At 41.7% G+C, this 26,235-nt stretch overlaps 1 protein-coding gene across 11 annotated transcripts; it reads right to left on the reverse strand.

Annotated features, from left to right (window-relative positions):
• Positions 1–365: 365 nt before the first annotated feature.
• phf21ab (PHD finger protein 21Ab) lies at positions 366–26,209 on the reverse strand. 11 transcript variants are annotated; one of them, XM_028451710.1, is made up of 19 exons: positions 26,072–26,209; positions 17,805–17,844; positions 15,633–15,687; positions 15,418–15,507; positions 13,823–13,855; positions 13,674–13,739; positions 13,333–13,476; positions 13,046–13,249; positions 10,536–10,619; positions 9,994–10,296; positions 9,741–9,854; positions 9,568–9,619; positions 9,412–9,491; positions 8,629–8,689; positions 7,046–7,218; positions 5,253–5,408; positions 4,976–5,051; positions 4,797–4,900; positions 366–4,515 (listed from the first exon to the last, which is right to left on the reverse strand). In XM_028451710.1, the coding sequence occupies exons 3-19, from the start codon at positions 15,672–15,674 to the stop codon at positions 3,871–3,873; spliced, it is 2,427 nt and encodes an 808-aa protein (XP_028307511.1). In that variant the 5' UTR covers positions 15,675–15,687; positions 17,805–17,844; positions 26,072–26,209; the 3' UTR covers positions 366–3,870. The 11 variants fall into 11 exon arrangements, with proteins under 11 accessions (XP_028307511.1, XP_028307510.1, XP_028307508.1 ...); XM_028451709.1 differs by having other exon boundaries at positions 9,994–10,299; XM_028451707.1 differs by having other exon boundaries at positions 10,536–10,625.
• Between the last annotated feature and the right edge of the window lie 26 nt (positions 26,210–26,235).

Consider the following 26,235-nt stretch of genomic DNA (forward strand, 5'->3'; position numbering starts at 1 on the left):
GTTAATGCTATTAAAGTTTGACACACAATTAGCAGATCAACTGCTACATGTGTTAGTGCATGTTTATACCAAGGCACACCTTCAGGACGTCAGACTTTATGAATTCAATGGAAACTGTTGTTGCCTGAAGTCCAACTACGTGAAAAGTGTTAGTGTGTAGACTCAATCTGCAGAGAACTGAATGCAGAAATGTTATTTCACTCCAATATTGATCATGTCTATTTATGGTTGAAGGGTTGTAATGTAAAAACTTCTGAGACACCATTTCCAGCGTTCAAACCATCTCCAACAGGGGGTCAGCTGTCCTTGAGTCTGGTCCGTTTTCTGAAATGAGTGAAAAAGGAGCGAGGCCTCACTCACTCTCAGTGCTTTTCACCATTTATTAACAAAATGATAAAATAAATAAATACAAATTGATCAAATGCTCCTAAGATCCGCTCCGCCTGGGTTTCCTACGGGTTCTCCTAAACACTGCATACAAAGAATTGATCATCACAGAAGAGGCTGAATACAGAGGTAAGAATCCCACCAGTCACAACGTGAGGCAACAGAAGAACACAAAAATAAACACATTCCTCTCAAAACCAGCATGAAAAAATACAAACCATTATACAAAGATCCAGGGGTGTCCTTTACAATGTACACCGCCCTCAGCGCGCCGCTGAGCTCTGCTTTATTCGGATCGCTACAATGCATCTCACCAAATGGAAGATAGAAAAGACGTGGTTTTCTTTTTGAAGGAGCTTTTGCACCCAAACGCGACTCTGGATGAGGTAAGAGTGAACAGTCGGACTGAGAAACCATTATGGAGTGTCGCCGTGTTTCCACACAATACTAGAAGGCCACATTCACCATTGGATCGTTTCTACGACAACCAAGAAAAACAACCAGAAACCCCCGCGGGAATGTCCTGATGCCGTATTTTAACGTTAACGATACGCAGCCACAGCAAAAAGTCTCCGTGGATAAATCACTTCCGAACTACTCTGCAAATCTGCACAAATAACACAAAGGCCCGACGGTTTATCGAGGGCACGCTTACATTTGAGAATTATTACGTTTGTTACGTTCGCATGTTCTGTATCGTGTTAACAATTTAAGATCAATTTACGGGAATAGTTTCGATGTAAATAATTAATACATTTAATTTGATCAACTCCACATGTTAAAAACAAATACCACCTGGTGGTTGCTAATGGAATTACTAAAGATTGAAAAGCAATGGGTTGTTTATTATGAGCAATAATCTGTGCGATTGTGGCATGAATCATTAGAGACGTGATGTTTTTACGACATCAGGACGTCGACGGAAACTCCAGTCAAAAATAGAAATGCATATTAAAAAGGTCTGATAATCACTTGTAAAAAATTTGCATAAGAAGGCATGCTCTTCCCGCGCAGTGGACGGTTGTTGCTAATTTTGTTTAAGGTTTGATTTATCCGAATGCACACAGACTCCGCCCACACGATCACGAGCCCATGCACGGATGGACAAAGGAAAACAAAACCGCATTCAGTTCACATGAATGATAATACTGATTCAACCAAAAAGTGCTTTGAAAACAGCAGGAAATCCAGCGTATTTAATGGCATCAAAAAAAAAATTAAACACATTTAAGGCATCAAACTCCCACAAACCAAACACCATGTGGTGAACTGAAGGGCGCCCGATGTTCTCCTGTGATGAAAGATGGCTGGGAACGATCCAGAGGGTCGGTAAGGTTGTACGATTCACAGTGCAAGTCAGGAGACTGAAATTATCTGCTGTTTGAAGAAAGGCACTCGAGGTACCTCCTGTACAGACGAGCTGCAGAGCGGCTGGAATGAAGGAAAGCAGGAGGAGCAACGACCACCCGAACCACCTAAACACACACACCAGCAATGTCTCAGAGTCCACACCCACGGGAACCTTCAACTGGTTCTTCTCTCAATGTTCACAGAACCTCAGAAACACTTAAAGATGCACGAAGTTTTCCCCGAAGTCCCCTAAAGCTCAGAGTTCACCCCAAGGTCCCCTAAAGATAAGAGTACACCCCAAGGTCCCCTAAAGGTCAGAGTTAATGCTGAGATTCCTAAAAAGCTCAAACCCATTCAGGCTGACCTCTGAACAGCCAGACTAGCCTGAGCTCTGAACCCAAAAGGGTTATCCTCACATGGGTTATCCCAGGTTAACCCTAACCAAGAGGTTTACCTAGGCGTGACTAAGGAGCCCAGTTGTGATCAGGTCTTTGAAGAACATATGAGGAACATTTTACTGTCTGGATCAGGAGCCCGAACCATCGGACTAATGGTTGGAGAAAAACCTTGGATCGTTTTCCTTACGGTTTTAACCGTCCGACCTGCCGAGGATAAAAACAGAAGAACAATCGAGCGGATGAGAAGTTCTTCAACATGTCTGAAACAGTGTCAGCACACTGCGACTCACTCGGGATGACCCAACAGAGAAAACCAAGAAGAATGAACCCAACAAGAACCATCAGATTACCGAGGAAACACGACTCTGTACACACAGGTTTGGTCTCCCTCCGGGAAAATATTGGCAATGTGTGGATAATTCACATCACATAAAGGAGATGTATACTCAGATATCAACATAGAAAAGACTCTTCAGCACTTCTTAGTGACGCAGCAGGCTTGTGCTTTAGGCCGAGGACTCCGCAGTCCGTCCAAAGACAAACGCTCTCAACTCAAAGGTTTGATGTCAGAGCCAACGCGTCTTTGACGGACTCGGACTCTTCGTGTTTGTGGCAGTTCAGGACTCGACGGAAATGCACACAAAGATCCTGGTCTTTGTGCCATTATAGTCCAGCAGGTTCAGGAAAAGAAAGCACTTATTCCGGAGACGAGGAAGACCTGAATAACTTCTCCTAAAAAACAAACACAGCCCCCCCACAGAGTTGGTGTGTGTTGACATTGCAGTATTGCAATATTTCACATTTAGTGCTCACAGTTGACACACTTTGACTCACGAATAAAAACTCAATCACTACACATGACCGACACCACTGAACACATCGGGCAGCTACTGGTCCACCTGCAGGGTTTAGTTTAGGTGGGAACGCTCGGGAGGGGAAGTGGTCTCAAAGGCCTCAGTGTGCTTAAAACCAACAGCTGTAATGCCTCAAAGGACGGTTTGGGATCATTTTGTGGTTCTCAGTGTCTGATCTCAGGCTCTGAGTTTTTGGATGAGGAGAATCAAAGAAATAAGGTTTAGAAGTTACAAACAAGGTGCAGCAGTTTGAAAGTTTCTTTAAACTCTATCTATAAACTTTACAGAATTTGGATGAACCAGCCCATCCATGTGGAATAAAACTGGTTAACATGAACTTCCTGTTGAAGAAGATTCAAAAGAACAACCTCTGGAAGGGTTTGAGTCTTTGACTGAGAACAATCACAGATTAAAAGCGTATTTTGATGAATCTGTCAGATTTAACTGGTTTTGGTTAAATTAGTTACTGGTAAGACTTGGATGGACTGACAGAAATCCTCCTCCACAGCACCTTCAGGTCACTCTGAAGGATTAGCTTTACATTAGAGGACACACTAGGCTCATCCATGTAGCTGTTGGCTCTGTAGCACGCTGAGACGGGTTTACAGGTTCTCCTTTCATTACAGCACTGCTCAAGCAGCGCCCCCTGCTGAATGTTTGTGTAGACACAGGCACACACTGGTGTGATGAAGACCCTCCGAGAGTTCCCACCGTGACGGTGGTTGGTTCGCTTCCTGCCATCGGAGGTCATGTGACCCGGGCTGTAATCTACCAATGACACAGTCTGACAAAACGACGCAAACAAACGACATTTACACAGATTGGCAACTTCAGAGCGCAGCGCGGCGCAAGTCTTTAGTAATTTTATGTTTGGACTTGCGTTACTTCTTATCGTCCGAGCTCCTGACCAGCGCTGGCAAAGCATGCTGGGAAGGTTCTGAGGTTTTGCTGTTGTTAGCGCTGTCGCTTTCACCGCCATCGATGTCCTCGTGTTTTTTATTCTCTGATTTGGAGGAGTCGAGCGTCGTGTTTACAGAGTTCACCGAGCTGAGCTCAGCGCCGCTCCTGTCAGTGGTACCGTTGGATGTGGCGACGGCGGAAATGACGGGGGGGTCAGCTTCCAGTGGTGACCCAGCCCCTGTGTTGGCCCCACCCCCAGTGTTAGCTGCAACCCTTGTACCCCCTCCTGGGCCTCCCCCTTCTGTGCTGTCAGACTGATGTCCTGAACCTCCGGCTGGTCCTGGGGAGCTTATGTGTTCGACAAGAGGGGGTGGGGCTTCAGAGATAGACGTAACTTCAGAAGAGGGCGGGGCTTCAAAGGCTGGTTTGACTTCGGAGGGTGGTGAGGCTTCAGAAGGTGGCACCTTGTTGCCGTGGCACCCAGAGGAGAGCAGGGCCTCAGAGGGGGGCATTGCCTGGGCGAAGCTGAATGACTGGATGAGGCGGATCAGGTGCTTGACTTTGTCTAATGAGAGCTGCATCTCCTTCTGACGAATCAGGAAGCTGTTTTTGGTCTCCATGCATTTCTGAGAAAAATAAAAAATACAAAGAAGTGATTGGACAGCAGAAAGGAAGGAAGTGTGTGTGTCTGTATATGTTAGGGAAGTTTGTGTGTGTCAGTGATGTGTGTGTGTGTGTGTCAGTGATGTGTGTGTGTCAGTGATGTGTGTGTTTGTCAGTGTTGTTTGTGTCTGTGTGTGAGTGAGAGTGAGTGATGCGTGTGTGTGTCAGTGATGTTTGTGTGTGTGTGTGTATGTATGTGTGTGTTTATGGGTGTCAGTAATGTGTGTGTGTGTGTGTGTCTCACGGTGATGGAGTTGCTCAGTTGTTTGACTTTCTGTTCCAGTTGTTCTCTCTCCAGTTTCAACTCTGAGCTCCACTTCATCAGTTTCTGCTTCTCCTCTTCTTTAGCTGCAACCACAGACGGCCAATTATGGTCTGTGTGTGTGTGTGTGTGTGTGTGTGTGTGTGTGTGTTTCAGCGTACCTTCCTTGTAGGCTATGTATGAATGAACTATCGCTAATGTTCCAGGCCAAGGAATGGCTTCATCCTTCTTCAGGATCTGCAGAGACAAACTCAATGTTACCACTCTTTAATGAGCACCCTGAGGTGGTGGAGGGGTTAGCCTGAAGTGTGTGTGTGTGTGTGGGTGTATGTGTGGGAGGTGGAGTTGGGGTGAGGTGGGCGCACCCAGAGTGAGGTGAGGTGAGGATGAGGAGATGCAGACAAACAGTGTTACAAAAACTGAACAGGCCTGCGTTACCTGCTGCTGACACTGGGGGCAGATCCACATGCCTTTAGGAATGTTGCTCAGAGGTGGGTCCAAACAGTCCAGGTGAAACACACGACAACACGTGTCACACATGAGCAGCTGCCCGCTGCGTCTGCACACCGAGCAGAAATCCTCATGGATGTCTCCCTGTGAGAAACAGGGAGCCGTCAGCCGACAGCAGCCCGCCGTGCTCCCAGCGTGGCTCCTCACGTACGCGTTAGTCTTTCCAATGTGTGTGTGTCTTAGTCTTTCCGATGTCTGTTTTTCCAGTGTGTGTGTGTAATTATTTTTAATGTATGTGTATTATCTGTGTGTTAGTCTTTTTCCTGTGTGTATTTTACTGTATGTGTGTGTGTGTGTGTATGTTTCCGATGTATGTGTGTGTGTGTGTGTTGGTCTTTCCGATGGTTGTGCGTTTCAGTTTGTTTGTGTTCATCTTTCCGGTGTGTGTGTTTCTTATGTGTGTGCGTGTGTTAGTTTTTTCTGATGGTGGTGTGTGTATGTGTGTTAGTTTTTCCAGTGTGTGTGTGTTTCTGATGTATATGTGTGTGTGTGTGAGTGTTAGTCTTTCTGATGGTCTTGTGTGTGAGTGTTAGTCTTCCCGAATTGTTGTGTTTGTTAGTGTTCTCGGTGTAAGTAGGTTTCCAATGTGAGTTAATCTTTTTGGTGGTGGCGTGCATGTGTGTGGTCCTGTCTGTTGCCATTACTTTTCCCCAACCGCTCTCCTGGATTGCACAGTGTAGTTTGTAGACGGCTGACTGCTCGTATATAATCCTCGTATTTAAGTATTTTGTGTGGTACTTATCGCTATTTATTCATGTAAAGTTAAGGCTGCGGCCAGTACAGCAGAGCGCTCTGTATGTGGATTTTTAAGCAAGTTAGCACACATTTGTCCAGTGAAATCGGCTGTTGGAGGCAGAACTGAATATTACTGACCATCATCCCTGCAGCAGGAGGACGACAGAGGCACAGCCTCTATTTGCTTCATCTCCGTCAACCAAATGTTCAAAAATGAGCTTTGAGAGTTCTGGGAAAAGTAATGCACTCACAGTACGCAAGATGGGCCTCGTATGCAGGACGGAGTTTAGTGGAGAACAATTGCATGGGAGCGAATACAGAAGTCATACATCTGTTTAATATTTGTTTTCATTCTCTATGTCTAAAATAAGGTGTGTGCTTCAATAAAATGCAAATACCAGCAATAATTTTACGTTTCTGGACCGGGGAGGGCTGTGGGCTCGTGTACATTCACAGAAGGAAAGAAGGGAGTAAATAAAAGATACAACAATGTTTAAAATGTCAAATATCTCAGCCGGTTTGTAATAGTAGGAAACAATAAATTGCAAAAAGTTGCTGAATCACCACATTAGGTTTGTTCAGGAGCGAATGCAGTTGCAGACTCTGAGGCTGATGGAGAAGCTCACGTATTAAGAACTGACGGACAGAGCAATGTATCACCTTGTTTAATTTCTACTTGGAGCCACTGTAACAAAAGCCATTTCCCCCTGGAATTATTCAAATTAAAATTTTTAATTCTGTATGTGTTTGTGTTATTCTTACTGGTGTATATGTGTTTCCATGTGTGTGTGTGTGTGTGTGTGTTAGTACGGTGTGCAGGCCTCAGAGAGCAGCAGTGGTCTTAGTGTTATGGCTGACTGTTAGTCGGCTCTGTTCACTTTGTAAGTGACACATGGTGAAGCACAGACGGCTGATGGTCATCATGGAAACGGAGTGATGGATGTAGTGCTGATGGTGCTGCTGAGGCCATCTCAATGGATACTTACTTCAGCAGAGGCGGGGCTTGGCAGCGTGGGGGGGTGGACGGGGCTGGTGGGGGGGGTCGGGGTGGGGCTGAGTTTGGGTGGACGACCTGATGAGATGACAGACAGACAGACAGACAGATGGAGAGACAGACAGTCTGAGACCAGACGTACCTTCGACAGAGAGTCGTCGTCTGCTACAAAGGCATCAGGGAGGAGAAGAGAGAGGGTTAATGCAGGACAACAGAGCTAGACTCAGGCTCCGCCCACAAACCACAGAGTTCTGCCCTGAAACACTCGGACTGTGCTCATAACATGTAGTACACTCAAACTTCACTCACAGATAAGCACATTGAGCATTGATAGTTTACACACTTACAGTACAGCAGGTGGCGATATGCACCTATTCAAGTTTATTGAATAACCAAGAAAGAAGAAGAAGAACTCCACCCACAAACTCTCAGCTCTGACTATTACAGTTTTTCTCCATTGGTTCGGCTTTCTTGAAAACCAAATTGTATTCTCTAAACAACATGGACAAACATCCAAACCTCTTGGTAATTGTTCCCAACAGAATTAAAGTTATCCTTCATTTCATTTCAAACGTCTTGGTACATGTCTCAGTTTATCATTACATCTTTGTAATTGACTAAGTACAGATTGCCTGCATTTAGCACAATTTCCAAGTGAATAGATCTTGTTGATCTAAACTGATTGATGACTTCTGAGTCCAATGGTTGTTCTCTCCAAAACATGCCAGCATTATTTCATTGTATAAGTCCTCACATGCATATAAGCCTGTTCAAATGTCAAAATTAGTCAAGAACATACTGTTAAACAATGAATACATACATAAATACTTTGGAACATTGGATAATTTTACAGTCAAGTGAAACTAGAACTTGTCTAACAAAAGAGGAGTTTTCACATATCTCAGATAACAAATTCCACAGCGTGTTTAGTTACCTGACATGTACTGTCAATGTGATTGCTGCCAAACATAGGTTATGCAGTATATGCTTTCCTTTTACTCTGATGTATGTTACTACAGGTACTCACTGTAATGTGTGTGAATAAGAAGCTACAATTCCTTTAGCAGTATGAGTGGAATGTGTGACGGCAAACCTTGGAAGACTACTCCTTTGAATTGTCAATGTTGTGCTGAACCATCCATGTTATTTTGGCAAAAGCACCGTGCTGAATTACCAGACTGTTTTGCCAAATGAGTTTAGTGTTTAGAGTATGTTGTTTCTGTTTCAAGGTATGAGCCAAACCAATGGAGAACATCTGTAACACCCCGGCTCCGCCCTCAAACTATACATCTCCACCTACAAACTCAGACTAGGCCCACATAATCTCAGGCACCGCCTACAAAGTATAATGCTCCACCCTCAAACTTTCAAACTCCACCCACAAACTCTCAGACTCCACCCACAAATAATCTACTTTGAAATCCATGATGTAGTGTTTCAGTTCCTTCAGACTCCAACCAACAAAACAAAAGCAGGTCAGGAAACAGGAAAGGTATTCAAAGCAGTTGGTGTAATCCTCCACGTTAACTAGTCTTCATCTGATCACTCTACTTGTTAATAGTAATTATCACTCACCTCTCTTCCTGGAGCTTTGGTGGAGAGGACTGTTCAGGTAACTGACTGCACTCTTCTTCCTCTGCAGAGTGAACAGGACACTTTCAATCACAGCTTTGAGCACCTCTAACTAGTTCACTTAGTAAAGCTCTACCTTTACCCAGTTACCATAACACTAAATGGTTGCCTTAGAATTTCACTTTAACCAAGTTAATTGATACAGTTAAAGCTTTACTACCTGTATTTATATGTAAACAAGGTTAATCGGGTTAACTAAGTATTTGTTAAAGAGTAACTGAACCAACAAACCACTTTTTTTCTGCAGAAAACAAATGTACCTGTGTATGAAGTAGTGTTGTTGATTGATTCTAGTACAACTCTTGACATCTTAGTCAAAGTATTTTAATTTGGCATATTTAGTTGTACAATGTAAGAGTGACTGCCCTCTATGGGCTGAAAACCTGCTAATACAATTAGATTTTGCTATTGGCTGAGAATAGTGGTTTTTGATGTTTTGGTGACTGCTTACATTACTGTTGGCCCCGCCCCTCCTATAAAAACTATCACCAGTCAACTGTGCGATGTGTGGTGAATAGGTTGGATTGAAATAATTGTGAATAAAGAGATATAGTGAGTATTTAGTAGTTAGTTAGTATAGCACAAATTGTTTTTTGGAAATTTTATAGAATTGACTAGGCATGTTTTAACTGCTAAAGGAGCACAATCAAGGATTTTTTTAATCCCCTCCAGTGAGTGGCAGGTCAGCCAAAACCAGCGGTTTAGGTACTCTTCAAGTTAACTCACCTCGGGTTCGAACACCGCTCCACTGTACACCGGGTTGGCCGTCGTCCTCCTCTTCCTCTCCTGTCGTTTACTCTGGATTTCTGTGAAGAAAGCGTGTGATTCACAGACGACAGTAAATGCAGCATAACAGCTTTGAGCTGAGGTCATGTGACTCACCTTCCAGGTGATGGTGTGTGACCAAACCCAGAGACACCATGAAAGCAAGTTTCTGTTAGACATACAACAGCACACATCAGAGGAAGTCCCGTCTGTCTGTCTGAGTGTGTGACTGTTAGTGTGTAAGAGTCCCACGATGCGTTCAGGAGCGCCCTGAGTGTGGTAAACCTCACCTCTGGGTTCTCTTCCCTCCTGGCTTTGGGCGGCGGGGGAGACGGGTGAGGGGTGGAGGAGGGAGCAGGGCTTACTGCAGCTTTCTGCTCTGCTGCTCCTGATTTCACCGTCTGCTGAGGACACATCACACATACGTTAACCAGGCTCCTTATGCGCTATATACACTATAGCACTCAGGGGACTTTTACCCCAGAGTGCTATAGTGTACATATAGTTTAAATAGTACATATATAGTTAAAGGAGGATTGTTACCTTGGGTTCAGACGGCAGGCTGCTGATGCTGATTGGCTGTGTGGGTGTGGCGGTGAGGATGGGAGCGGGGCCCGTGAGGCGTGTGTGCGTGGATGACACTGGCGCAGCAATGACAATGCCGGTGAGCGGTGTACCAGGCCGGCCACACGGCTGTCCATTGACGATTCGGACCTGATGGATCGGCCCCGACGACAGGGAGGACGACAGTTTGGTTGCTAACATGACGGGACGCTGTAACAGCTGCGGCGGCGCCATCATGGGTGGCGGTGCCGGGGCAATGGGAGCAACCAGCCTGGGTCGGACCTGCTGAACACAGAAAGTCCAGAGCATCTTTTTACACTTTTAAACACAAACCAAAGCGGAAACACCCCCCCTGCTGGACAGGCAGAACCTGATGCTGATCAATCACAACATTGGAAACACTGAAGTGGGCGGAGCTCAAACACCAAAACAGCAGGAAGCATCCACAAGACGGAACACCTGCTGACAACACACCACAGTAGGAGGAGCCTGTGCTGCAGGCGGGGCTTAGAGGGACGCACCTGAAACTGATTGACTGGGTGAGGCATCTGGTGGGCGGGTCTAGGAGGAGGAGGGACAAACTCAGGAACTTTGATTGGCTGAGCCTGCACCTGAGACAAAACCACAGCAGAAACATACCTGAGGACACACACCCACTTTGCCTCAAAAACACGCCCACTTTGCCTCGAACACATGCCCCATTGCCTCAAACACATGCTCCCTTTCAGTCTAATACATAACCCCTTTAAGTCAAACTCACTCTGCCTTAAACACACATCCCCTTTGCCTCGAACGTGCGTTTGTCTCAAACACACGCTGCCGTTGCCAATAACACCCACGTTGAATCAAAGACACGCCTACTTAACTGTGCTGCCATGCCCACTTTACCAAGGAGACACACCCACTTGGCCTTGAAGCCACACCCACAAAGATTTAAATCTCATGTTATGTCACACGGCCCTCAACATGAAGCACAAATGTAAAGAAGTGTCGCTAAAATGTTATGCTGTACACGTAGATGTCAGCTCTGATAAGAGATTCTGTATTTTACTACAGTAACTCCAGAATCACTGAAATACTCAAAACAAACACCGAGCATCAGGACCCTCCATCACAGGAAGATGTGGAGATTTAACCCTTAGGAGACAAACCTTCCCTCTGTGCCAAGACGTTTGCCTCTATCTTACGTTCCAAAATTACGCTAGTGACCTCATTACATCAAATCGCTACGTGCAGTGCTAAACCCCCGACTTGCCGCCCCACCACCAAGTCGTATCTAAGGGTCATTGTAGCGGTGTAGAAGCAGGTCGTCCGGTGAAAGAGGGAATGAGAGATATTGCTTCACCAAATTCATAACTCGCAAGCAGCTTTGAGCCTCCAATGTGTCATGTGTAAAATGTATATGATAAATATATTATACAATATACCATTATATTGTATAAACAAATTATATAGTTAAAACAATATCATTGTTGGGAAATATAGAGGATTTCCACGTCTCATCATCAACCGCGTCACCAACCCGGAAGTCGCCATTTTGGAGATAAAGCAGCATGTCTACAAACAGCACACATTCAAGAAAATCACAAATTTCAAGACGAAATGGTGTGTTATTGGCTGTACCAATCGGTCAAACAGTGAGACACATTTGGAATTTTATAGATTTCCAAAAATCATCACAAATCAGGGAGAACAATCTCACAAGTTATCAGAGGAAAGGAGGAGCTTGTGGCTAGCAAAGCTGAACCAGGATCTACGAGGCAAAAATCTAGATCACTATGTATCCTGATATCATCAACTACCTGGATTTCACCAAGCCCATACACAGCGGAACACCTTAAATGTTAGAAGTTTGGAGGTCGGCTGCGGCTGCAGAGGCTCGCAACAGATATATCGGCAGATAACTCAGTCAGTTCTAATAATTTCACAGTGAATCTGCAGCATACTTACTCTAAAATAGGCAGTCTTAGATTTAAGCAAACCAAACAGTAATAGTCCGTTAGATGCGACTACTCTGGACCTCGATCCTCGGACTGCTACACAGGCTACATCCAGTGACCTGTAGAGCAGCGGAGCTTTGTGCCAGTGTGGGGAGATGTAAGCGGTGTTATCGGAAGCAGGAGCGGGGCGAGCAACTAAGCTAAAAGCTAATCCTCAGAGAACGCTGCTTCCTTCCATCCTGCGTCCTAATGTCCTCTCCCTGGAGAACAAACTGGACTGCCTTAAGATGGATTTAAATGCAAGACGGGAGATGAGGGCGGCGGTGTTTGCAAATACACCAATAACAACTAGTGCAACAACGGTGAGCTCGTCTCATGTCACTGCTCTCCTGATGTAGAACTACTGACTATAAAATGCAGACATTGTTCTTCCCTGATCTTTTATAACTTTTGGCAGTCTAAAAAACTCCACGTTTTTCACTGTCTGACTGATTAGTACAGCCAAAAACACGGCAATAGTTCACCATTTCCTCTCAAAATTCAGGATTTGCTCATTTGTGTGCTGTTTGTAAACCGGCTGCTTACCTCCAAAATGGCGACTTCTGGGTTGATGACGCGCCGTGAAAACCCTCTATTTAGCTCAGGTTTCTATATTTACTATTGTTTTGGTTCAACACTAGTGATCAAACCAGAAAAACACCTCTGCACTCATATGTTCATAAAAATTATCATATCTCAAAAACAAAAGTAGGTCAATTGTTCAAATAACTACTGGGGTGTTCAGAAATGTCTTGTTTAATTTTCTACATTTAGAAATATTTTGGATCAATGTGTTTTGTGTATTCATTTACTAAATCTAATTAAAAAAAACATTTCTGATTTTTGTTTTCTATTTATAACACAAATTTAACATCTTTAACTACTGTTTGTGATTTATGTACAGTATATGTATAATTTACCTTTTAGCTTAGGTTGTGAGGATTTGAATATACTCCAGTAAATGGCATCAGAATGAGCAAAAATACAAATTTAGGTTCTGGCAAACCCTTACTATTGCAGTCCTCAGTGGGTTAAATGAGACACACACTCACCAACATGGCGCTCTTGGTCACCAGCCTCACGGGCTCTGAACTCTGATTGGTTAGGTTGATCGGCATGCTGTGAGCGTCAGGTTTGGCAATAGCTGTTGTTACCATGGTGACGGTCGCGGGTCGTGGGGGCAGGTTGGGTGTGGCGGTGGCTTTCAGCACCAATGGGAGAGTCTTAGTGGTGAGGACGGGCGTGACAGTGAGCGTCTGTGGACAACACAGACAGAAAGCCTTACTTTTAGAACCAAAGGAGGTGTTTTTCAGCAGCAACAGGTGAACCATGTGCTCACCTGTGTCAGTGTTCCTGGGATCTGAGCGGTCGGCAACAGACCGCTCTGCTTGGTGTCTGCAGACGTTTGGACCTGAAGCTGCAGTTTGGCTTCAGGCTCCTGCTTCACCAGCAGCTCCTTCCTCAGCTGCTCCACCACCTTTTTCTGAGGACATCACACACACAGAGTCTCAACACAAACACGAACATCAGGCCGATCCACTGCTAACAGGAGAGTTGACAGGACAAGTGAGTCCCCACAACCACACAGAAACCAGAGCCCCTCTTAACAAACAACCAGCCATTGGAGTTCCAGTTCAACTGGTCATCCACACGCACGCACGCACGCACGCACGCACACACCTGCTTCTCGCTGAGGGCTGTGATCTTGGCCTGCAGTTCGTGGAGCTGCTTCTTCAGATCTGCATTCTGAGGACAGACATTATAGTGAAACAAGCGTCCTGTGAGACATTCTGTGGAATGTTCTGTGGGAAGTTCTTTGAGAAACTCACCTGAGGATCCTGCTTCATCTGGGCCACCAGCTTCTGTAAGAGCAAACACACAGAGACCTCTGCTGGTCACACAGAAAAGCACAGTCTGATGTTTGACACACTGACCCTGACAAGCGTTGATTACGCCTCTCATCCGTTTCTAATGGCAGCTAATTCTGATCGCTAACAGCACTTATCTGTATACTAACAATAATAAGAGCAGATATGGGCAACTCATATCACACTGTGCATTTTGTGGGTTTTTGTTGTCATTTTGTGTATTTCTTTGGACATGAAAAATAATATTGTGCCACTGGTTGAGATGAGATTTTTCTGTGGCTTCCTTTTTGCTTCTTTAGTCTTGTAGGTTAATCTCCCTGATGCTGCAAAAAACTCCTGGTACGCTATGAGGTAAAATGTAAATTTGCTAGTACTGATACCGGTGCATATGACTTTATCCCACTCATGCGTACATACAGTACATGATAATATAGAGGCCTAAAATGGACTGGGCTGCTGAAAGAGAGTCAACCTAATATGTTCTCTCATAAACACAAAGTGCATTAAAGTTGTTGATAAAGAGCAGCTTCTCTGCTTTATTACAGTTAAATTTGTTCCTCTTCTCATTAAGAACATGAGCTGCAGCACTGAACAGGCGTGGATAATTTCTATACCCACATTCAAGTACTGGTAATTATCTTTATAACGCAGAGGATCTGAATAGATCTCAGTGAAACATAAATCACACTTGAGTTAACTTTTCATTAAATTCACTCCATGCTCTGTCTCATCCTCTGCTTTGAAGACGTTTTAGTGATCAGACATACTGAAACACGTTCACACTGTAGACACATTGGCTGGACAAGCACACGGGCCCGATTTTTGCTTGAATAATGAAAACATCCAGTTTCGGTCGGGTTGCTGCAGTGACTTTAACTTCAAATCCCATGAGAACCCACTGTGACAGGTTAAATGTCCTTGAAGAGCTATATCACTAATCTTTACTTATGAGGTCTGTAAATGATACCTATTAAACATTCTGGTTGGTCATGTGACAGGTCATGATGATATTTTGTGCTTCCTCAACAGCATTTCAAAAATGCACAGTATGCCAGGCTAACAGATTAGTCAAACCTAGCTAATTTTCAACAGCTTGTATCGCTGTGCTCAATGTAAGTTTTAGTAGTCCTTTTAATGCAGTTTTATTGTCATTTTTGTGTTTTTGGAGTCATTTTGTGTGTTTTTGTTGGCTTTTGGATGTTTTTGAGCGCATTTTGTGCATTTACTTTGGGGGGCCGCACAAAATGAAAACAAGGGCCACATGTGGCCAAATGTGGCTAACCCTGGAATAGAGGATCACACGCTGCTGATATACAGAATAATAATTATCACGGCCAATTAATGACGTAACAGTTCACAGCTGGTATTTGTATTTATATTTGCATATATGTTACAGTACATGTCTACTCTTTATTCCTTCTTATGCTCCCAGTACAAATATCTGGAATTAAACGTAAGTAATAATAATAAGTAACTAGAGTGAATATAGTATTAACTCATTCTAATACACACTAGTTAAATGTAATGTATATGTAATGTACACACACACACACTACCTGATGAATCTGGATCTCCACCTTCAGAGCCTCCTGCAGCGTCTGTAGTTCCATCATGGATCCAGTCAGTCTGCCAGCTGATCGGTCAGCCTACACACACAGACACACACAGAGACACACACAAACACAGTGTTATTAATGTGTGTAAGTGAATACTATACCATACATGTATATGTGCCTATGTTAGAGCTGACAGTGTGAAGGCGTGTGTTTACCTTAACAACGTCTCCAGGAGGAAAACCATCCAACTGAAGCATTAAAGTGCTGCTGCTACACACACACACACACACACAAGAACACACAGTTTTAAAATGTGTGTACCTTTGCAGCTGACCAATGTATTTGTGTGTGATGTGTTCAGTAATGATATGAACTTGCTCTCTGTGAGAGAAAGCTGTAAAATGAGATCGTCTTAATGCTAAGTTATATGTTGTTGTTTCTTTAGAACAGACTGAAAGCGTGGAACTATTTAAGGGGTCTATTCTCCCGTCAGGACGTAAGCGCTTTTACACACTTCTCTCCAATGTGTATTCTCCGGTCCAGGCTGCTGACACGCCAACCGCGCGTAAGGAGCCAAAAAGCGCGTATGTGTGAATGAAGGCGGGCTGAAGGAAAGGAGGTGGTGATGTCATTTTTTTTTGGGATGTCAAGAAATCACAGAACCTGGAGTTTTCCCAACGCTTGTAAATGTCATTGAAATCCATGAAAATGATAAAGTTAACTTTTAATTTGAAACGCCTTCATTGATAAACAATGTAACAGGTTGATTTGATCAGATCAGATATGAGGAAATAACGCGGCTGCTGAGCGTCCTGTTTTAATACAGAGGGATGTTTAATACACAGTTTTAAATATAAATAGTTTAAAGTGACCTGAGCTGAGCCTCATTAAAACATGTGTGGGAACAGTTTCTGGTCCATCCTCATCTGCTTATGACAGCTTGTTTCACTCTGTAGTGGATCAAACTGTGACTTTATGTTGACATAGTATGAAAATAGTTGAATCATTGTGACCAATGTGGACAGAAGTCTGCATCTGTCAGAGTTTTAATTAATTGTGCAGCAGCAGCTGAGTAATCACAGCTGCTGCTGCATGACGCACGAGTCTGTGTTGCTTCAAATGTAACTAAGTCCATATTTCTAGTGCAAAATAATGTTTCACCTTATCAGGGCGCTGCACTTATTCCAGGGTTAGAAGCTAGAAGTTAGAAGTAACTGGGATGAAGGCGAGCAGCGACTGACTTAAGTACAGGTGGAGAATAGCACACAGCCAAAGACAGTGCTGCTGCGCGGCTTTATGGGCTTATGCGCATGGGAGAATAGAGCCCTAAAGGACTTGGACTGATGTAGTCACTGAACCACTTCAATGTGTATTAAAAAAGTCTGCACTAATACATACAATGATAATCACAGAGCTTCCAATTTTCCATTTCAATATTTCCCCAATTCTGTTTCAGCATTTACCCATTTCCGTGTCAGTTTGCACATTATCGTCTTTCCCTAATCAGATGTCATTGCATTAACCTTCCTGAAATTGCACCAACCATGCTTAATAAGGATAATGGAGTTAACTATTCCGATTCATTTCATATTTCTATACAGCAAAAATGCACAGAAAGAAGCACACGTTGAGATCCCAAGAGATTTAGTGTCAGATTTGACGTCCAAGTTGTTTGCTATGCACGCTAGACATTAGACCGGCCGTTTTACAATGAAAAATATGGTGTAAATGTGTGATATTGTCCTAAAACATGTGGCTGAGGGTTTAGTGTGTGTTATGAAGCTATTTCCATTTCAGAAGGTGAAGTCTGTCATAATGCCTCATATTACGTCAGATTTTGTGTGAGAATTGACATTTCCATCTCTCTGACCACTTGTTCACAAAGACAAACTGTGTGTGAATATGTCAAAATTTTCAAAAACACAGAAAAAAATATTAGACATTTACACACAATTTGTGATTTTTAAATAATAAAAAAACAAACAATTTTAGAAAAATAACAACATTGTCATTTCTGTTTCAGGAAATAAATTGTTTTTTTTCCATCTATTTGCAGCGATCACGAAAAATCAGAGGTCGTACAGACATTTAGGATGTAAGGCCACAGATGTTGACTCAGGGACTTTAACATACAATGAAATGTTCTGATGCTTCAGTCTGCCTTTAATTTCTGTTAAAGTTGATAAATAAAGAACAACAGAGACCTCACTCAGTGGCGTCACTGCGTTGAGTAAGGTCTACAGCTGAATTGTTTGTGAATGACAAAAAAAAAAAACATTGCATTTGATGGACCTAAGGATGGAGAATCGGAGCAGATCACAACAGTGTGCTGATCACAGCAAACAGCTGAAATGAACTCTAATCATCTCAGACTGCAGAGAACTCACCACCCGGCTGTGGGACTGGACTCCAACCGTCTGTGCTTCCCTGCAACACACAAACAAACACACCTTGTTACAGAAAACAGGCAGAAACCCAACAAAAGCCACAGTAGAATAATCAGACTTTTCCAATAAGGATATGACTGAATCCTCACAAAACAAAATCTGTCCGTTGGATCTACACCTTATTAAATTTTAAAGAAGCACAGGTCTATTGTTTCAAATCCATCCTTAAACTCCTCGTTTCACTTTCACTTTGATTGTTTTATGTTTTATCTAGGGCTGAACGATTTTGGAAAATAATCTAATTGCAATTTAATATGAGATTATTTTTTCAAGAGCCTCTTGTCATGTATTTTTCAATGAACACAAGCAATAAATCAATCTGTTTCATAATAAACAATTTAAACTTTAAATAAATATAACATGTACATTTTAAAGCACAGATTACAACAATAAAGCAAACAAATCTGCCTCTTCAACATATCTAACTAACTTCACGTTTCATGAAACATATGGACTGCACTTCTTAAATAAATAAATAAAAAGTGCAGCCTTTGTGATTACAAAATCGCGTTTTATATTGCAATAATATCGCAATTGCGATCAATCGTTCAGCCCTAGTTTTATCCACTACATTCATGGTGAGCGTGTGCTCTATTAGTCCCACATGGACATTTGGTCCTTATAGCAGCAATAAAAAAGCATAAAAAAAAAAAAAAATTTTTACACGCATAAATGCAAAAAAAACCTTTCAGAGTTTATTATTTTATTAATAACCATTATTTATTTTTTGTTCTGTCATGATGTTTATGCTTTCTGCTGTGGAGTTTCTATGTTCTCCTTGTGCCTGCACAAACTAACCGCAGTGATTTTAGAAGCAGTGAGTCCTAAAGGTGTTAATTAAAGCTACAAAGGCAGACAGCAGGTTTTATGTCCATAAACTTAAACACATCAACAAAACTGAGCAGGTACAAACGTCCCCAAAAACATTTTAGCACAGAGGTCGACCCTCTGCCTAATTTTTAGCATCCGCCAAAGTAAATGCAACAAAATGACAGAACACAGAAAAATATCAAATCTGAACAAAATAACGCAAATGTGCATACAAAATGACAGAAAAATACACAGAAATAACAGAACAATATACAAATCATCAAATAAAGCCTACAACAAAAACACACACGTAAAGTTTTTTTGAGAAACTTTTATCTCCTAACATATTCCGACTGTCAACTGCCAGTCTTCATCAGATGAACCAACTCTGATGGTTCCTTTGATCAGCAGAACTCCTCTGATGAAAAAACAAAACCTCAACAGAACATACTATTCAAAGAGAAGACAAAATGAATCTTGCTGGAACTATTACATAAAACCACACACAAAAAATAAGAGAAAACACACAAAATGATATCAAAACCACACACAACAAACTACACTGTGTCCTTTCCTGTGATGATGCCTAGATTGGTGATTATTCTAAATGCGGACATGAATGTTGATGATGTGGCCCTCAGATCAGAATCAATCTCATGTTTGTGGCCTTGCTGTGATAAAAGTGGCCCCTCTCTGATGTAGAGAATGACTACAAAACATGAAGCGTGGGACAAATCAGCTCCAGAAATCAAGGCTAAAGTTAAGATCATCATTCTTCTCTTTCTCAGGCAAACGCTCACGAGCCAATCAGAAACATCTGATTCATCTCCTTCTGCCCTGCTCGCTACAGCTCGCAGACATTACTGTACGACGTCAGACATTTGGATGGAGTCGAGCACGAAGAGTGTGAAAAGTAACGAGAACAAACGAGCGTTCCACCACTGATCAGGGATGTCCAGGGTTTATTAGCTGAGAACAGCAACTTTCTTTTATTATCCGTTTCCAAAAACTGTTTGTAGAGAAAATGTCTTCTCACCCTCTTCAGTTTGCCCATTTCTATTTTTCATCATCTTTCCCTATTCAGATGTCTTTACTGGCTAGTAAACTTCCTGGAATCATACCAAATATGCTAAATAGGGTTAATGGAGTCAACTTCTGTTATTAACGTTATTTTATATGCTTCAGATGATTTACTGAAGCCGGGAGGGAAATGCTGAAATCACACCAGATTATGCCGTGAGAAATGACATGTCTGTTTGCTACACTTGCTAGACACTCAGCCACCAGTTTTACAGGAAAAATAGCGTGGAAATGTGTGATATGGTCCCAAACCATGTAATAGATATATTTACTTTATTCACAGCCAACTACAAAATCCCCCTCAGGTTTTGCATGAAATCCATGTGATTACATGTTTGTCTGTTTGATACACTCGCTAGACATGATTCCATCATGTGTTTTCAGTGAAAAATTGCAGGTAAATGACCGTGTGATATTGTCCAAAAACAGACATGTGAGGTATTTCTGTGTTGTATTGGGGCCTGATTTAACAAAAAAGAGGAAAAATAGCTCAGCTTGCTTTTTCCATTTAAGAACGTGAATTCCACATTTTCTGTGAACATTGGAAAATCAGAGTCCCTATGTTTGATGTGATACGTGGGATACAAAGAGTCCCAGAAGATAATCTCCTAGTTTCCTCACCTAAAAAGATTCCATCAACATGTTGGAAGGATTATGAAATGGCTGCTGCACAAATGACCATAGAAAACATAAGATGATCACAAAACCCAAAGTAACAATAACACAATAACAAATTTACACTAAAAACATTTAACGTGATCAAAAATGCAGAAATGTGTCTTACACAAATTGACAACAAAATAACAAAAAACACATGCGAAACATCAATTTTCTTCTTCAATGCCCAAACGACATGGAATGGCATCAACATGGGAGCGTTTGGAAAGGAATATGAAAGAGCTACTTCAGAGAAAACGCTAGACGGCACAAGAATTACACCAAAAAAATTACTCAAAAGAACAGCAAAACAAGATTAATAAATCACTAAAATGACAGAAATTAAACTGCAAAAATTACTAATAAACCATACGAAATTACATAAAAAATATCAAAGGGACAAAACCACAACAAAATAACTCAAATGTGTTTTTTTTTCTGTTCCTTTAATAGTCGCAGGTTATTAAGCATGTTATAACACCTGTAACTGAGGGAAACTGCTTCATATGAACTGACGTGTGTTCACTAGCAATGTGAGGAGATGTGTCGAGGCTAAAAGCATGTGTAATGAGGCTTGCGTCATTTTGGGGAGGGACCGAAAATGATGAGCGAAGCCTCGCTACCTGGCTGTACCCAGGTTCATAGTTTGTTGCAAGGTTTGACAGCATCATAAACCCGTCAGACTCCGTTCACATTGTGGGTGTTGTTTGATAGTGAGCTGTGGTTAGTTCAGAGTTTATTTACTTGTGTTATTAGAGTCTAGAAAGTGTTTTAATAGTTTTACAATTTCATTTAGCAGAAGCTTTTATCCAAAGCAACGTACAACACAAGAGCAGTTAGGGTTAAGGGACTCAACCCAGGTTGGATTCGAACCTGTGACCCTCTGATTACAAGCCCACTTCCCTAACCGGCCTTTAGTGTATGTATATATATTTATATTAGGGATGTCCCGATACAACTTTTTAATTTCCAATATGATACCAATATTGGAACCTTGCATATCGGCGGATATCGATATTGATCCGCTATCAGCATGAATCATACATACTTTTTTTTTCTTTAACAAAGAAATAATAATTACTATATTTTGTAATGTGGAATGTTAGAAAAGTTTTGATCAAGTGATGTCACTCAAACAGAGAACAATAGTCAGCGACAGTAGGTATGATAAAAACTGACCCATGTATTATTAACCAATTGGTTACATATATATTTAACCTTCAACATAATATCTACAGTATTCTACAATTGAATAAAATAAATAAAAAATGATGTCAGGCTGATGTCAGATCGATATTCGATTAGGGGTATATATATATATATATATATATATACATATATATAGTTCACAAAGAGGGAGAAGAGAGAGTATGAGTACAGATCCATACATGAAACGAGCGATTACTCTAGCCTATCTCACTGTATGTGTCATTTAGCAGCGTTATTTCTGAATAAGATTTCCCATATTCTAATCTGTACATCATTGTCCACATTGACATGCATATTCACTGACTTCTACCTAATACCCATCCTGGTGAAGGGACAGAAAAACATTGCAGTCAGAGTACAGGGCTGAAGCACAGAAGCAGTTGGGTTCAAGTCCCAGCACTTTCAGGAAAATGTAAACATTCAAAAATATTTTATTTTACACATTTGATTATTTATATATATAAATATATTATTCACTCATTTTTATTATGCAATGGCCATTCCCAAGAGCCACGGACACATTTTTAATGACTATGGTTAAGACACAGCTGCTTGTAATTATCGATATGGCCAGTAGGTAGCGTCAAGAAAATAATCAATTCTCCAACCTATAGACCTTTCACACCGTAAATACGCAATCATAGTGTATGCAGAATTCTGGAAAAATGTCAACACAGCAAAAAGCTGGGCAATTTAAAATGGATCAGAGAGTCCACACAACGTCCCTTAGCTTTGCCGACGTGGCATGAGTTGTGGAGGATAACTCCGTCACCAAGAAGAAGAAAATGGATAAAGGATACACATTTTTCCACAAAGAATTTGTCCATAAGTATCAAGGTAAGTAACGTTAGAGAGCAATCAGGCTAACGGTTACTGAACTGTTCACTAGAACGACACATCACTAGTGTGTCCGCTTAGAACAGGGGTCTGCAACCTTCACTCTTAAAGGAGCCATTTTGCCCAATCTCGCCTTGATTAAAGTCCTTCTGGAGTTGGAAAAAAATACCTTCTCAATGAAGACAATACAGTGTATAAAAATCTATGCAGTTAAAATAATATTGAATAATTTTTTGAAGGGCTACAAAAGAATAACTTGAAATAGATAACACATGATCATGTCGTACTAATTTCTAATTTCTTGAAACAAATCAAGCATGTATATTAAGCTGACGTGTTGGTAATTAAAGTCTATTTTCTTCCAGAACAGTCTTTTTGATAGTTTAGTTATCCTACCAGGGATTTAAAAGTTAAAGTTAGCCACATGTGCAAGAAAAGTTGATGGTCTGTAGATGTTGGAGTTGAAGTAGGAAGGTGGCAGAGTTATTGCACAATGTGATTTATTTTTAGGTTAATCAATTATTCTATCATAATTTTATTTGAAATGAATGTCATTAATCATTAATAACAATTCATTATTTTCATATTTTATTGAGAGCTACAGGGAGCCATTGCAAAAGAGTCAATGATCCACATGAGGCCCCAGAGCCGCAGGTTGCAGACCCCTGGGCTTGGGTTATAGGGTTATGTATGAATAGTGTAGAGGACATGTACTAATTTACTAAAGCAATATAACAGTTGTGGTTGTGATGTTACAAGCAATATGACACTCATATGCCTTTAACTTAGCTTAACTGTTACAGTGATTGAAGAAGACAACACACCACTCTACCGTGAAGACACAACGTTAACGTTAAAGGAGGTGGAATTTCTTACCCGTGGGCGGCGGCGTTGCATAATCACGGTCCAGTTTCAAAGCTTACCGAATAGCCTGAACCCATTATCTAGATTCACCGTTAACAGGGAAGGAGTGGAACGATTGATAAGGCTGCTTTTGGGCATTACAAGAACAGCCCGGTACGCTACAAGAACTCTTGCTCGTTGCTCGTGCCATCTTTGTTGTTTACACGTTGCCCTGACCACAACAGGAAGTAGGTTTCTATAACGATTGTGTATTTCCGGTACAAAATACAGAAGTTGTGTGAAAGGTCTATTGGCTAAAGCACTGGTTCGCAACCTTTTTTGATATCACAAATCTCTGGCGACCCAAGAGGCATTTTTTTAAATTAGTTTTTGATCATGTTTGTGAAATAGTGTTATGCCAGCTCAGATATTTTTATTCAGATTTAAAAAAAAAAAAAAAAAAAAAAAAAACTAGATTTATATTTGCAGAATTGAAAGTATAGAAAAAAGTTTTTGAGATTGTGTTTTAATTAAAAAAAAAAAAAAAAAATACAATTTTCTTTAAAATGACAAATCTAAATTTTCACATAATTATTATTATTTTATTCACTATTTATACTGTTTCATACTGTGTTTTGTTTCACTAGATTTATATGTGAGGTAGTGAAAATATATAATAGTTATTTGAGAATATGTGAGGTGTTTTAATTAAATAATAATAATAATAATAAAAAATTACTAAAATATATATTTTATTTTTATTATTATTTAATTAACATTCAATTGTTTAACTTTTATACAGCATTTTTCAAACTAGATTTATACTACAGGAAGTAAAAGTTGTTTGATATTGTAAAGAAAGAACAATTATTTAAAAATGACTGAAATATAATTTTAATCAGCAATTATTATTATTCTTTAATCAACTAATAGATACTTCAGGTGACCCTATTTGAATTCCGACCCCAAGGTTGAAAACCACTGGGCTAAAGTGATATGATGCCTCACAAGGCTTCATCTCACTATCGCTACTGTCCACTAAGGCAGTGATTCCCAACCAGGGGTACGCGTACCCTTACGAGTACAGGAGCACATTGCATGGGGTACTCAGAAACAGTTCTCAATTAATGTCAAATGAATAGCAAAACATTTCTCGTTCCATTTCCGACTATTTTTTGGACAAATTTACCACAAACTAAGACAACTATTGTTGAATAAAATACTATATTTTCTTTTCATTTATTGAAACAAGATAATTTTTTTATGTTGTAGAGGCCATTTAACCAGAGTTCTAACAATAGGATGCAATAGTTATATATATATATATATATATTTTTACAGAGAAAGTATTTATTTACTAATAAAGAAATCACATGAAATGTATTATTTCTTTACTATTTAGAGTTTGTGGATTAAGCATTAGGAAACAGGAAGGAAAGCCCGCTGATACAGCATATGAAATTATGGAGGGGTTACTTGTGATATGAAGAGGGGGGGGGGACACATGATTTGAAATGCAAAGGCGGTACACGGGTCTAAAAATGTTGAGAACCACTGGACTACAGCACAGATTCTCAACTTGTGGGTCAGGACCCAAATGTTTGAACTTTAGTGAGTCCTGATCGTTTGTCTCCATAAATAAAGAATAAGGTCTTTTATTTTTCAAGGTATTTCATGAAGGTTTTTTTTTTTTTTTCGTTCTTCTTCTTTTTAACTCTTCATGACGGGTGTGACCAATCTAATACTTCATTATTAAAAGTACAATATTAAGCATTATTTACTTTGATAAAGTAGTAGGAGCAGGAAAAAATTTCCCATATTATTCCGTTTAAAAATGAGAGCATAAACGAGACAAAATGACAGCTGAAGTGTTGCTGTGGAGCAGAGCTCTTTCTGCTCAGACACATGGACGTGATTTGATTTGAAAGGATAAGGAAACAGGCTTTGATCCCTTTGGGTTTCAACTGCAACACTTTTACTCACTTGGCGCTCGGCTTGTTTCTAATGAGGGGTGTTGGTTCCCAAACCCGCACTAGTTGATAACCCTCCCAGGTTTTGCGGGCCGTGACAGCCGCTGTTTGGACTGAACGCTCACGGGTCGGGACACCCGGAGGTCCGGGTAAAGTTGTTCCACCTGCCACGGAGGAGGCCCAAAGAGTGGAGGCTAAGATGGAGGTCCTCCGCCTCCAAAGTGGCTTTATAGCCGGTAATGAATGACTTAAACCAGTGAAAGTGAGCCTGACAGGCCCCGGAGGCGCAGCAGGGCGTTTCTCCGGGTCGTGCGGGGGTCGGGTGTGTGTTGCCTGAGAAGGACAGCGGGGCGCCCCGGGAGAACAAGTGGATCGTTAGCCGCTATGGCTAACGCTAATGGCTAGCTGCACTGCTAACGCAGCGAGACACGCTGAGAACTTACAACGAGCTACAAAAGCCCTAGGGCGGATGTAGCGGAGTACAGAGCCCGGCCACCGGCATGGAGAAGCGACCAGGGGCCGAGAGTTAAACCCCTGCCTCCCCCAGACAAAGATGAGTAGGGCCGGGCGGAGGGTCTAAGTTCTGTCGGCCCCTCGTCCTCACAAAACCAACTCCAGGAGTCACAACCTCCCACAAACACTGGGCTGGAGCGACTAGCGCCGGGCAGCCGGCCGTTCTGTGCCCGCTCGGAGGCTCCGTGGTCCACTCAGAGCCACCGGAGAGCCCCGGGCCGAGAAGTTTGACCGGAGGAGATGAAAGAAGATGAAAGTTGTGAAATGAAAGAGGCAGTGTGCACTCACTCAGCAGTAGTCCTCCAGATTAATTAAATAAATATCTGCAACAAGCCGATCCTCGGCTCTGACGCGGCGCAAGGACAGGCCGGCCGGCTCCGAGCCGCTCTGTGCGCCCGGCCGAGCTTCTCCGGGGGTGTTTTCGGCTGTTTTCTGCTTATTTTTGAGCAAAA

This window comes from Gouania willdenowi, chromosome 6, assembly GCF_900634775.1.
Source record: "Gouania willdenowi chromosome 6, fGouWil2.1, whole genome shotgun sequence".
NCBI lineage: Eukaryota > Metazoa > Chordata > Actinopteri > Blenniiformes > Gobiesocidae > Gouania > Gouania willdenowi.

What these genes read in the sequence shown, in the direction of transcription:
- phf21ab (XM_028451704.1), bottom strand. Translation starts at nt 15,674, where the DNA reads ATGCTTCAGTTGGATGGTTTTCCTCCTGGAGACGTTGTTAAG. An exon ending in TGGAGATCCAGATTCATCAG is followed by an intron (nt 13,856 to 15,417) that starts GTAGTGTGTGTG and finishes TTGCTCTTACAG; the next exon opens with AAGCTGGTGGCCCAGATGAA. An exon ending in CAAGCCCCGCCTCTGCTGAA is followed by an intron (nt 5,409 to 7,045) that starts GTAAGTATCCAT and finishes TGTTTCTCACAG; the next exon opens with GGAGACATCCATGAGGATTT.